The following is a 14,389-nucleotide window of genomic DNA, read 5'->3' on the forward strand; positions in this document are numbered from 1 at the left end:
CCAGGAATTAGCAAAGTAATTTCTGTCATCATATTCATAATTGTTTTGGCTCAGAACTGATTTTGTTTGTCCAAATTGCATGAAGTTACTTTTATTCATGGATTATCTTAGCACAACATTATTTCTCAAACATGGCTACTCAGTTACTTAGCACTTTTAGAAGGGATAATGATAGAAGTTGTAAGAATGATAATCTCTCTCTTCTCTCTGTCTCTCTTTTTTTAATTTCAAGTTTTAATTTAAATTCTAGTTAGTTAACATATAGTGTAATATTGGTTTCAGGAGTAGAATGCAGTGATTCATCACTTACATACAACACCCAGTGCTCATCACAACAAGTGCCCTCTTTAATACTCTAGAAGTCTCTTATAGTTTGTTTTCCTCTCTTTCTCTCCCCCCCCAACACTGCCCCCATAATCTCTCTTCTCAAATATAATTTTGATTATTTCCTACAACATTTTGAGTATATAGGAGCTCTTTTTTTTATTTTGAGCTACTTTAGTTTGGCAAAAAATTCTGCCTCAAAGGCATTCTCTGGAGCTCAATGTGAAGTTTAACATTAAATGAAGCTTAACTACAGTTTTACATTGACTGCAAATTGCTTTGTCTAGAGAGTGGGCATGTCTGGAAGATCAGTAAGTTTTTCTTTGAGTTTACTTTTTTGTTCAGGTTTCTTTATTTCTAAAATTAATGCCATCTTTTCTTCTGTAAGTAAAATCTTAGAAGCTGTAGACATTTAAATGAATGTTTTGGTAACAATGACTTTATGACAGGAGGTGCTTCTTTGTTACTGTTTCTGTGATATCTGTGCTGTTTTCTTTTAGGAAGACAGAATTATTGATTTTATAGGATGTGAAATTTTTGAATGACAGTGTTCACATTTCAAAGAAAATTATACTTAATCTTAGTTTTGGAAAGTTTATAGTATTTTGAATGTATTTGATATATAAAGATTATAAAAATAAAGTCAATCTTTGGTTGTAGCTGAAAGGAATCAGTTTTTTGATTTTTAATAGATTACAATATCAGTTACAGAGTATTTTAATATATCATAATATGCATTTTAGTAATCATCTTGTGATGTATTTTAATTATTAAATATAGTCCCACCCCATATGATACATGTATTGAAACTTCTTTTGTAACCATTTCTTAATCATGTGTTTCTGAAAAGGTATCTAAATGATAAAATAATTCTTAACTCTTTGAAAGCACAGTTTTAAATTAGGAAATGCTACCAATCTCCAATCTTAGTTTTATTATTATTATTTATTATTTTTATTTGTATTTTTTTATTATTTGTATATTTTTAGGGTAATGTACATCCCAATATAACTCTTAATTGAAGATAATTTATGAGAATATAAGAGATTCTTTATTTTAATAGTGGTGTTGTTATAATTGTTTCATTTTTAGTTTTTTTTTGTTGGAGTATAATTGACATACAGTATTTTGTTAGTTTCAGTTATACAACATAATGACTTGATATTTGTATATACTGCAAAATAATCACCATAGTAAGTCTGGTTAACACATCATCATACATTAGAAATTAGAAATTTTTAGGGGCGCCTGGGTGGCTCAGTCGTTAAGCGTCTGCCTTCGGCTCGGGTCGTGATCCCAGGGTCCTGGGATCGAGCCCCACATTGGGCTCCCTGCTCCGCGGGAAGCCTGCTTCTCCCTCTCCCACTCCCCCTGCTTGTGTTCCCTCTCTCGCTGTGTCTCTCTCTGTCAAATAAATAAATAAAATCTTAAAAAAAAAAAAAAGAAATTAGAAATTTTTAAAAAAATTTTTTATTATGTTAATCCCCATACATTACATCATTAGTTTTAGATGTAGTGTTCCATGATTCATTGTTTGTGCATAACACCCAGTGCTCCATGCAGAACGTGCCCTCCTCAATACCCATCACCAGGCTAACCCATCCTCCCACCTCCCTCCCCTCTAGAACCTTCAGTTTGTTTTTCAGAGTCCATCGTCTCTCATGGTTCGTCTATCCCTCTGATTTCTTATGATGAGGACTTTTAAGATTTACTCTGTTAGCAACTTTCAAATATATAATACAGTATTATTAGTTACAGTCATCATGCTGTATATTACATCTTCATGACTTACTTATTTTATAACTGTAAGTTTGTAACTCTTTACAGCCTTCACCCATTTTGCCCACCCCTATACCCTGCTCTGGCAATATAAGTCTGTTTTCTGTATCTATGAGCTTGGTATTTGTGGCTGGTTTTTTTTTTTTTTCTTCCAGAGTCCACATATAAGTATGATCTTATGGTATTTGGCTTTCTCTGTCTGATTTATTTCACTTGGCGTAATGCCCTGACAGTCCATACATGTCACAAATGGCAAGATTTCATTCTTTTTTGTGGATGAATAACCTTCTGTTTTATACACACACACACACGTGTGTGTGCATTATCCATTCATCCATCAATGGACACTTAGGCTGTTTCCATGTTTTGGCTATTGTAAATAATGCTGCACTGAGAATGGGGTATAGATATCTTTTTGAGTTAGTGTTTTTGTTTCCTTCAGATAAATACCCAGAAGTGGAATTGCTGGATCATATAGTACTGTTTTTAATTTTCTGAGGAACTTCTGTACTGTTTTTCATAATGACTATACCAATTTACAATCCCCACCAACAGTGCATGAGCCGCCCTTTTCTCCATATCCTTGTCAACACTCGTTTATTTCTTGTCTTTATAATTCTAGCCATTTCTGACAGTTCTAAGGTGGTATTTCATTGTGATTTCCATTTCCCTGATGATTAGTGATTTTGAACATCTTTTCATGTGTTGGTTGACCATCTGTATGTCTTCTTTGGAAGAATGTCTATTCAGGTCCTCTGCCTTTTTTTAACCAACTGAGCCACCCAGGCACCCTCTCTGCCTTTTTTTAAAAATCAGGTTATTTGTTGAGTTGTGTGAGTTCTTTATGTATTTTGAATATTAACCCCTTATTGAATATATGATTTGCAAATATCTTCTTTCATTCAGTAGGCTTAGTAGTGGTGTTGTTATAATTGTTTCATTTTTAGGTTTTTTTTGTTGGAGTATAATTGACATACAACATTTTGTTAGTTCCTTTTTGTTTTATTGGTGGTGTTCTTCCCTGTGCAGAATTTTTTTATTTTGATATAGTCCCAATTGTTTATTTTTGCTTTTGTTGCTTTTACTTTTGGTGTTAGATTCAGAAAATCAGATCTTGAAGACCAATGTCAAGGAGCTTATCTCCTGTGTTTTCTTCTAGGAGTTTTATGGTTTCAGATCTTACATTTAGGTTTTTAATTTACATTGAGTTCATTTTTGTATATTATGTAAGATATGGTCATTTCATTCTTTTTCATGTGGCTGTCCAGTTTCCCCAGCACTGTTTATTGAAGAGACTGTCCTTTTCCCATTGTATATTCTTGCCTCCTTTGTCACAAATCAATTGACTGTATTCTTGAGTTTCTTTTTGGGCTCTCTATTCTATCCCACCAATCTGTGTGTCTGTTTTGTGCCAATACCATACTGTTTTGATTACCGTAGCTTTGTAATATAGTTTGAAATCAGATAGTATGATGCCTCTAGCTTTGTTCTCAAAGATTGCTTCAGCTATTTGGAATCTTCTGTTGCATACAAATTTTTGGATTGTTTGTTTTATTTCTGTGTAAAAGCCATTGGAATTTTGATAGGGATTACATTGAATCTATAGATTGCTTTGGGTAGTATGGACATTTTTAACAATATTAATCCTTCCAGCCTATGAGCATGGGATATCTTTGCATTTATTTCTATCTTCTTCAGTTTCTTTCATCAGTGCCTTATAATTTTCCATGTACAGGTTTTTCACCTCCTTACTTAAATTTATTCCTAGGTATTTTATTCTTTTAGGTGCAATTGTAAATGGGATTGTATTTTAAAGATTTTATTTATTTATTTGACAGAGAGAAAGGCAGGGAGAGAGGGAACACAAGCAGGGGGAGCAGCAGAGGGAGAAGCAGGCTTCCCGTGGAGCAGGGAGCCCGATGCGGGGCTCGACCCCAGGACCCTGGGATCATGACCTGAGCTGAAGGCAGATGACTAATGACTGAGCCACCCAGGTGCCACCTGGGATTGTATTCTTAATTTCTCTTGTTAGTTCATTATTAGTGCATAGAAACAAACCTGATTTCTGTATACTGATTTTGTATCCTGCAACTTTACTGAACTAGTTTATTCTAACAATTTTTTGATGGAGTCTTTAGGGTTTTTTATATATAATATGTCCTGTGTCAATAGACAGTTTTATTTCTTCCTTTCCAATTTGGATGCCTCTTCATTTTCTTGCCAGATTGCTCTGGCTAGGACTTTCAATACTATGTTGAATAAGGGGACAATGGGCATCTTTGTCTTGTTTCTGATCTAACAGGACAATCTGTCAGCTTTTCACTGTTGACTATGATATTAGCTGTGGGCTTATCATATATGGCCTTTATTATGTTGAAGTATATTCCCTCTATACCCGCTTTGTTGGAGAGTTTTTATCATAAATGGATGTTGAATTTTGTCAAGTGTTTTCTGCATCTATTGAGATGATCATATTGAGATGATCATAGGATTTTTATCCTTCATTTTGTTAATGTATCACATTGATTTGTGAGTGTTGAACCATCCTGGCATCTCTGGAATAAATCTCACCTGATTGTGGTATATGATTCTTTAATGCATTGTTGAATTTGGTTTGCTAATAGTTTGTTGAGGATTTTTGCATTTACATTCATTAGGGATATTGGCTATAATTTTCTTTTCTTGTGATGTCCTGGTCTGGTTTTGATTTCAGGGTGATGCTAGCCTTGTGTGTTTGAAAGTGTTCCCTCCTCTTCTGTTTTTTGGAGGACTTTGAGAAGTTTTATTATTCTTTTTTGAATGTTTGGTAAAATTTATCAGTGAAGCTGTCTGACTTTTGTTTCTTGGGACGTTTTTGATTATTGATTCACTCTCCTTACTAGTAATCAGTCTGTTCATATTTTCTGTTTCTTCATGGTTCAGATTTGGTAGGCTGTATGTTTCTAGGAATCTATCCTTTTCTTTTAGGTTTTCTAGTTTGTTGGTGTATAACTGTTCATAGTAGTCAATTATGATCCTTTGCATTTCCATGGTATTAGTTTCTAATATCTATGAGACTTTTTTTGGTGGGTGGAAAGGCTAACAAATCTGTTCTTTAACTTAGCAGCAGAAAATTCAGATAATAGGGTTTTTTATTTGTACTTTAGTATTTTTTGGTCACTAACATCCTAAAATGGAATTCTTTATGTTCTTCTTATTTTCAGTAGTCATGTTTACCTAGTTTTTGTGGAGGTGTTTCCATGGTATAAATAATTGAAAGTGAAAAGTTATATCTTATAGGACAGAAAATGTTAATTCTGATTAAACAATATCCTCAACATTGATTTATATTTTTCCTCTTTAAAGAACTGCACAGTGAATCCAAAGGAAAGTATCCTGAAAAGAGTGAAGGATGTTGGATACATCTTTAAAGAGAAATTTGCTAAAGCTGTAGGACAGGGATGTATGGAAATTGGATCACAGGTAACGAGTTTATTTTGATTAGTGTCACTATATGGTAAATAACCTCAAATGAAATATCTTTCCAAATTATAAAGGTATTATGATAGTATTGGTCCTATATTAGTAGATTCTGTATCTCAGCTGCCTGTGTATGCTGCTGTTTATGAAAAGCTTTATAAGAAAATGCCCCTTATACCATTACAGAAACCAAAAGTAAACATGTATAGAAAGTTTTAGAAAAAATGTAGACATTTAAAAAATATAAGTACAAGAAAATTAAAATCTTTGATGCTATTAAATTTTTTGTATATATTCTTTGGCTTCTGTATATATGAATATTCATGAATGCATATACTTAGATAAATGGGATCATATACATGCTATTTATTGGTGATATTATTGAGTGATATTAATTTTACTATTACTATTATTATTTCAGAAAATCTAAAACCTATACATTGGGTAAAAGTATGGGCTCTGAATCAGAACCCTGGGTTTATATTTGGTTCTATCATTTATGAGCTGTCATTTAACTTCTCTGAGATTCAAGTTTCTATATTTGTTCTGCTTTGTTGTATGGAATTAGTGAGATAACATATAAAAATATGTTTGAAAACTGTTATCTACTATATACATTTATTTCAGTGTAGTGAGGTTATATTTTGATGCTAACCATGTTTTAAATAATAGTATTTAGAAGTCTTTTTGGTTGTATATGAAATTTATGCTTATAATTTGAATGAAGGAATATGGTTTGTGTGTGCCTATCTAAAATTTGGTTATTCTTTGAACTAATGGGAATTATTTATTTGGTTAAAACTTTTTGCTGATAAGATCAGTTGGGTTCAATTTTTGCCTTTGCCAGTTTTATGGACAGACTATTCTCTATCCTGGAGAGTTATCTTGAAAATATTTCCTAGGCTGCAAGAAGTATTACGTTATTATGTAAAATGGTTAGTAAGTACCAGGTGTATAACATATCCTCTGTGTGTGTGTGTGTGTGTGTGTCTTGAATGTTGTAGACTGGAGTGGAATGAGGGAAAAGGAAAACCAAGTACTGGACCTTCCCTCTTGATAATTTATTGGGAATATTAACCATCATTTTATATGGAAATCTTGAGTTTTAGACAAGCTAGCTTTTGTGATCTCTTGGTATTCATATTCCTAAAAATTATCAGAAATATGTTTTTAAGAGAAACCTCCTTAAAAATTAATAATTGTGATTTTCTAAAGTAGTGGAATCTAATTTTTTTTTCTTTGTAGCGATACAAACTTGGAGTCCGATTGTATTACCGAGTAATGGAATCCATGCTTAAATCAGTAAGTTAAAAAGAACATAATAGAAAAAAAAATTCAATGCTGACACAAAAAAGGCATCAGCTAAACATTTTTTTATCTGTTTTAGGAAGAAGAACGATTATCCATTCAAAATTTTAGGTAAATTCTTTAGTTTTAGTAAAACAATTCCTTCTTTTTTATAAAAGTAAATGTTTCAAAATCATTCTTTTCTTTTCCTTTAGCAAACTCCTGAATGACAACATCTTTCATATGTCTTTATTGGCATGCGCTCTTGAGGTTGTAATGGCTACATATAGCAGTAAGTTAAATTTTAGTAAATAAACATTTTAGTTCAATTTAAAGTTAAAAAAAAACTTATCTAAGGTGTGATGTGTTTTTTGGGGGGGGGGTGGAGTTAAGGAGACAGTATGCATAATATAGGTCAATATATACTGAAGAATGTAAGTAGTCACCATAAATCATTTAAATGGGCTATTATCTGAACCATTTCAGGTCATCATGGAAATAGTACTTCACTAGGCTCTTATTCTTGGCTATCCTGAGTCTAGGAAATGAACCTATTGAAATCCCTTCCAAGACAGGAGATTGTAAATTACCAAAGGAGTGCTAACAAATAGCATTTACCTATATGGAAACACTGCTATAGATTCTGTGGTCATGAAACCAAACGTTAGAGCTAGAGTCTACCAGATAAACAGAACAGAGGCCACTCATGGTATTTTCTTTTAAATATAATTTTAGACATATAGTATTGTTTTGCAAATAATGTTAACAAATATAAGAAGTTTTGTTTGCAAAAACAAAGAAAATTTACCTAAGGATACAAATACACAATAAAAGAGAAACATGTATGGAAAACTATGAATCCTCATTAATAACCAAAAAGTGCACATTTAAAAGAGTAACCATTTTCTAACCAAATTAGCAAAATCTTAAAGAGTCCTTCCCTCCCCACATCCGGGGTTAATGAGACTGTGAAAATGGATATGCTAATGCATTGCTGCTTAGATATTAAACCCGTTCCTGATATAAGTTTAGAGTATTTAACCTTTGAAAATTTGATATAAGCATGAGCCCTCTATTTAGGAAAAACATATGTGCACATACACTCAGAATTTAGAAGCCTATTTCCTACGAGTCTATGGAAAAATTTCTGCTCTAGGGATGCCTGACTGGCTCAGTCAGTAGAGCACACAACTTTCCATCTCATGGTCGTGAATTCAAGTCCCATGTTGGGCATGGACACAAATACTTAAAATAAATTTAAAAAACAAAATTAAAAAAAAAATCTGCTTTAAATAAAAATTTTTGTTTAGCTTTTCTGCTGTTTTAAAATTTTTGTTTGATAAAACCTTCCAAACTGAAAATACGTAATTCAAGGCTTAACATTTCATACCTAAGTTACATTTTTTCTTTCATTTTTAGGAAGTACATCTCAGAATCTTGATACTGGAACAGATTTGTCCTTCCCATGGATTCTGAATGTACTTAATTTAAAAGCCTTTGATTTTTACAAAGTGATTGAAAGTTTTATCAAAGCAGAAGCCAACTTGACCAGAGAAATGATAAAACATTTAGAACGATGTGAACATCGAATCATGGAATCACTTGCATGGCTCTCTGTAAGTAACTAGCTAAAATAATTAAAGATATTAATATGCAAATGGATAACAGTTATCTGTTAGTGAGAGGTATTTGTTAAAATTTACCTCAAGAGCACATATGCAATTTAATGAATAATGCAATTTCAGTGTATAGCCCAAGAGTTAAGTGGAATATTAAGATGGAGTTTTCTTTTACTTGGGCTCCCCAGACCATCTGATACAATGATTTATTTAGGAATAGCTTTAATGAAAACATGGCACTTTAAAACAAAGCAGAATTCCTTAAAGTATTTGAGCAGTATATTTAAAATAGAGGTGTCATGTTTGAAAATTTAAATGCTGTTAAATTCCAACAAAATGGTAAAAATTGGGATTATGCTATTTAGGTGATTTAACAAAGTACAGTTTTCTGGTTCAATTTATTTGTATTTCTTTTTGTTCTATCATTAAAGATAGTCCAAAAATCTGCACTATAGTTCAGTTATTGTCCATAGCATTATAGGAGCACAAATCATATTCTCTAGGTATTCTATTTATAGCATATAAGCTATTGATAAGGCTTTTGTTTCATAAAGATGGCATTTTCTATGTAGTAATAGTAAAATACTTATTTGAAGTTCTTCTGTGTTACGCTTTTTAAATCTGCATGGTTGGGTAATTGTGACTCATCAGATTTGTAGATTAATATAGAGTTGGTTTCTTTTGAAACTGTGTTGCATGCTAAGCATATCACTTTTTCATTTATGACAGTATATAGAAATGGCCATGAAAACATTAAGACTTTAGTTACACTAGAATTCTAATCTGTACATGTAACCCTTAGTTTTAATTTTTTAATGTTTTAAAAACTTAATGGCTAAGAGATAACTTATTTCTTAGTTATTGCAGTGCTTGCAGTGCTGTGTGAACAGAGTAGACAGAACAGGAGAGAAGTAGGGGAAGTTGACAGGAAGCGGTGGCATTGCTGTAATTGAATTTAATGTGACTCCATCATACAGGAGCTTCTACTTTATAAGAAAAGACGTGTTTAGAAATCTAGGAGATTTCTGGGGGATTAAATGAGAATGACAAAAATGAATCAGTAGACAAATAAATATAATAAGAAGTACTGTTCAGAGGCTCATGTGCCCTCTCCTTCTAGACATTGAAATCAAGACATTACTGTATCAAATGAAAGTGACTGTTTTTATTTCTTTTAGAGAATTATTTTTTTCCCCATCAGTACACGTCTACAGCATGGCTTGCATTGGGGTAGACATTGTGAAGATACAGTAAAGATGTGGGCTGTAAAAATTGTGGAGGAAATAGAAATTTACTGTTTATGAGTTGCTTGTGCTCAAGCCTGTTTAGTTCAATTACTGGTGTTCTAGGATTCTAAACAATATCCCTTTATTTTTGAGAATTTTTGGAGAAAAAGTGACATGTCCAAAGTCAGGAGAAATTTTAATTTATTAATAGGATGTGGAAGTCATAAGCCTCTACTATCTCTAGAGGATAAAATTATAGATGATTTTTATTGTCATATATTTTTAATGTTTGAACTTTTAAAAACTTTTTTTACTTTTAAAATTTTTACTTTTTTAATCATTAAGGGAATAGGTTAAGTGTGAAGATAAGTCATACCACACAAATAAAATACTGTGAATTTTTCCTAAGAGAATAATTGACATTTTAGAGAAGGTACATACCATAGATATATTTGAGCTTTCACAAACCTTTTTTTTTTTAACTGAAGTATAACATATATACAGAAAAGTATATATTACAAGTTTATAGTTTGATGAATTTTTCATAAATTGAACACACTCCTGTTACCAGCACCCAGATCAAGAATCAGAGCAAACTTCAATAGTCTTTTGATTCTGTATCACAATAAGAATTTTTCATTAAACTGTAGATTCAAACAGTATTGTTTATCTAGGGAAATATCAAGTGAGGTACTACTTACTTTTTCTTCCCAATAATTTAATAAAAGAAAGAACATCATCGTGTTTTTAATGGTTGCATGGGGAAGGGTTCCGGCATCTTTGCTTCACAATCTTGAGAAATAATAAATCAAGAATAGAGTAACTTGAAGGAAAAAGCACACCTTTCTTTGTTTTGGTCCCAGAGAGATTAACAGGCAATATATAAGTATAAAATGCTAAATAAACAATCTATTGAAAAACCTGGTGAAATCTTGTTCCCTGGAAATTTAAGGGAATTAGAGTGATTCAGAACAAACCATACCTAAGGGTTAGATTAAATGACTTCCAGATGTTCATGCCTTTTAAATCTGTTAAGCAGTTTATAATGCCAGCAGATAATGAAATGAGATTTGGATCTTTTAATATATTCAAAATTCATTAGATTTTTCTCAAAAAAAAAAAAAGCTTAATAAACCAAGATACACTAGGTACTTTATTTTCTAAATGGTCTCTCTTCCCGGGAATATTGTGGACTCTTCCTATTGATCTCCCTGCATCTCTAACTACCTTAAGACTATTTCTCTGGCAGCAACCAGAGAAATCTTTTTTAAAATGCAAGTATCGGGCGCCTGGGTGGCTCAGATGGTTAAGCGTCTGCCTTCGGCTCAGGTCATGGTCCCGGAGTCCTGGGATCGAGTCCCGCATCGGGCTCCCCGCTCTGTGGGAAGTCTGCTTCTCCCTCTGCCTCTCTCTCTCTCTCACTCTCATGAATGAATAAATAAAATCTTAAAAAATAAAAAAATAAAATGCAAGTATCATCATGCTAACTCAAAAACCTGTGAGGGACCTATGCATCTGGTGATGGTGGAGGAAGACCCAACCATATGACTCCCCTCAAAAAAGACAGTTATAAAACCTCTACATGATTTGGAAAGCAACTGCCTGAAATCTCTGGACAGGAAGAGAAGACAGACTCTTCAGGAGAGAAGAGAAGCTCAGAGCCTGGGAAGGAAGCTTTTAGCCCAGGGCTAAGTGGGGAAGTGAAATAGGACAAGGAGGGGGTGGTGCAAGTGAGAAGAAAACTGCAGGCTTTCTGGCCGGGGCCAACGAAGAAAACAGAAGCTGGGGAAACCTTGGCTACTGAAGAGAGTGGACAAATCCTGTCTACCCACTTCTCTGTGTGAAAACTGAATTATTGCAGTGTAATGGATTAACAGCTTAATGAAAGAAGATCTGAACTGAGACAGGAGCTGCTGCCCAAATAAAAAGTTTACAGATCCAAGTCAATGAAAATAATTACATGCTTTTGCCTATTTGAGAAAAAAAATAACAGAATCCAGAAATCTTTACAACTTAACATTTATGATGTCCAGGATACAATTCTAAAATTACCCAGCATATTAAGAGGGTCAACAAGGAAGCCACTGGTGATGGTAGCAAGGACTGTTACATAGAAGTAATGGAGGCAGGAATAGATTGCTGTGGGATTTTGATGAGATGTGAATGAGGGATAAAGTGGAGACAGTGATTGTGGATAGCTTTTTACTGGAGTCTTGTTTGTGAAGGGAAATAAAGATATAGCTGCCAAGTGTGTGAGGTGGAGGGAAGATTATTTTTTAAGATGGGAAAGGTAGGATTAAATGTGGATGGAAAAGAGCCATTATGAGTGTTCTGTGTTGCAGGATGACACATTAGTGGCTTAAAACAACCATTTTATTTTGCTCATGATTCTCTGGGTCAGGGATTTGGGAAGAGCTTGACTAGGCAGTTCATCCTTGACTGTGTGGTGTCAGGGACAAGATCTACTTCCATGATGCTTCTATTTTTTCTTTTTTGCCTTTTTAGAGAGGGAGAGTTTGGGGGCAGAGGGAAAGAGAGAGAATCCTAAGCAGGCTCCACGCCCAGTGTGGAGGCCAACATGGGGCTCAATCTCACAACCCTAATAACGTGACCTGAGCTGAAATCAAGAGTCCAATGCCCAACCAGTTGAGCCACCCAGGCGCCTCTCCATGATGTTTCTTCATTCACAAATCTGGCCCCTCGTTTCCCCTCATTACATGGTCACCTTTTCTTTCCTTCCCTTCCTACTCTAGGTGGCATCTCATCCTCCTGGCCTTCTCATATGAGAAGCTATGCATCGCATAGCATTTTGGTTTCAGGATACTCATGCATCTTACATAGCAGCTGGCTTCCAAAAGGCTTCTGAAAGGACTATAGCTGGAAGCTCTGTTTTATTGGTGAGAGCAGTCACAGGGCCTGTCCAGATTCAAGGGGTTCCCTTGAATAGATGTCATCTCTTGTTTGAGGAGAGGCAGGGTGGGATGGGAAATATTGTGTGGCAAATGGAAAGAATGGAAGCAGTTACAAGTAAGGTATGTGGGTGCCATGGCAGAAAAATGAGGAACTTTCCATCGTATGGCTTTTATTTATTTCTTTTTTTTTTATAAAATAGAGCTGATGTAATTTGCTGAAGGTGGGTTGATGGGTTGGGGTAGGGAGTGCAAAGTGGTGTAGTCAGAAGTTTGAGGAGAGTGGTCACAATTTTAAATTGTTGCTGAGGAGAATAATAGAACTGAGTGATGAAAGATACGAGGATTGCCTAGCAGCACTGAAGGAAATGTTGAAGGTATAAATTTTAAATTTGTAGTGCCACTCCCGTTCTTTGTGGTGGCATTATTTTTTCCAGCATCACCTAGCAGCCAGTTGTAAGATTAGAAAAAATGAACAGCTAGATTGACCCAGGATTTTGGGCTTTGCCTACACAGATGCAGTCGAGTGATAATGGGGCAAGTAAGATGAGGAAGTTGGTCAGAGTGATTAAAGTGGTATGGTTGTAGTTTCAGTTGCATAGAGGACATAGGAGGAGACTGATGAACAAAGTCGAAGTTTTAAGAAACAGCTTTTATTGGGGCGCCTGGGTGGCTCAATCGGGTTAAGCAACTGCCTTCGGCTCACATTAGGATCTCTGGGTCCTGGGTTAGAGCCCCGCATCAGGCTTCTTGCTCAGTTGGAGTCTGCTTCTCTCTCTCTATCCCTCTGCTCCGCCCCCCCTTCTCTCTCTCTCTCTCAAATAAATAAAATCTTATTAAAAAAGAAACAGCTTTTATTTTATTTATTTGTTTATTTATTTAAAGATTTCATTCATTTGAGAGAGAGAGAGACAGAGAGAGAGCACAAGCAGAGCACAAGGGGGAGAGGCAGAGGGAGAGGGAGAAGCAGACTCCCCGCTGAGCTGGGAGCCCAACTTGGGGCTCAATCCCGGGACCTGGAGATCATGACCTGAGCCAAAGGCAGACGTTCAACCATCTGAGCCACCCAGGCGCCCCTTAAGAAACAGCTTTTAATGAAATTTAATAGAGAGTAAGAGATTTCAACTTTATATTCCAGAGCTAGAACATTTTGGATAGTTTACTGTATTCTAAGAAATAATCTTGGGAGCACATGAATGATTTGGAATGGAGGTGAAGACCATTGGAAATGAGGTGGTCAAGGAACCAAGAGGCTGAGTGAGAGATGAAGTCACCCAGGACATGTGGTAGAGAGGAGGAATGTGGACTAGGGACCAAAATCTTCAATGCTTGATGGAAGTGACTCTGAGATAAGAGGTTCTAGGAGGGGCAGAGGGTTAGAGAGTTCCTGAAAAGAAAAGCTCCTAACTTTTTAAAAAACGTTTTTCACAATACCTAGTTCATTGTCTTACATATAGAATTTAGGTGCATAAACAATGAGAATTGTAATGTCTTCTTGATTAATCTACTCCTTAGTTATTATGAAATGACCCTCTTTGTCCCTCCTACTATTCTTTGCTCTGAAAACTGCTTTGTCTGATTAGTAAAACCACTCCATCTTTCTTTTCATTAATATTAGCTTGGCATATTTTTTCCCATTTTTCTACTTTTAACCTATTTGTGACTTTATACTTAAAGTAGGTTTCCTATAGGCAGCATCAGTGTTTTATAGTTTTCAGATACAGATCTTTCACCTCCTTGGTTAAGTTCATACCAAGGTATTTTATTCTTTTTGGTACAATTTTAA

At 34.6% G+C, this 14,389-nt stretch overlaps 1 protein-coding gene across 1 annotated transcript in view; it reads left to right on the forward strand.

Moving 5' to 3' along the window:
- RB1 (RB transcriptional corepressor 1) overlaps nucleotides 1–14,389 on the forward strand; it is a 154,311-nt gene that overhangs the window by 61,886 nt on the left and 78,036 nt on the right. Inside the window, exons 13-17 of the mRNA XM_035003391.1 lie at nucleotides 5,449–5,565; nucleotides 6,808–6,864; nucleotides 6,950–6,981; nucleotides 7,065–7,141; nucleotides 8,269–8,465. Coding sequence (XP_034859282.1) covers nucleotides 5,449–5,565; nucleotides 6,808–6,864; nucleotides 6,950–6,981; nucleotides 7,065–7,141; nucleotides 8,269–8,465 — 480 coding nt within the window. The remainder of the gene's footprint in view (nucleotides 1–5,448; nucleotides 5,566–6,807; nucleotides 6,865–6,949; nucleotides 6,982–7,064; nucleotides 7,142–8,268; nucleotides 8,466–14,389) is intronic.

Source organism: Mirounga leonina, unplaced genomic scaffold (assembly GCF_011800145.1).
Source record: "Mirounga leonina isolate KUSES-001 unplaced genomic scaffold, KU_Mleo_1.0 Mir_127, whole genome shotgun sequence".
Lineage (NCBI taxonomy): Eukaryota > Metazoa > Chordata > Mammalia > Carnivora > Phocidae > Mirounga > Mirounga leonina.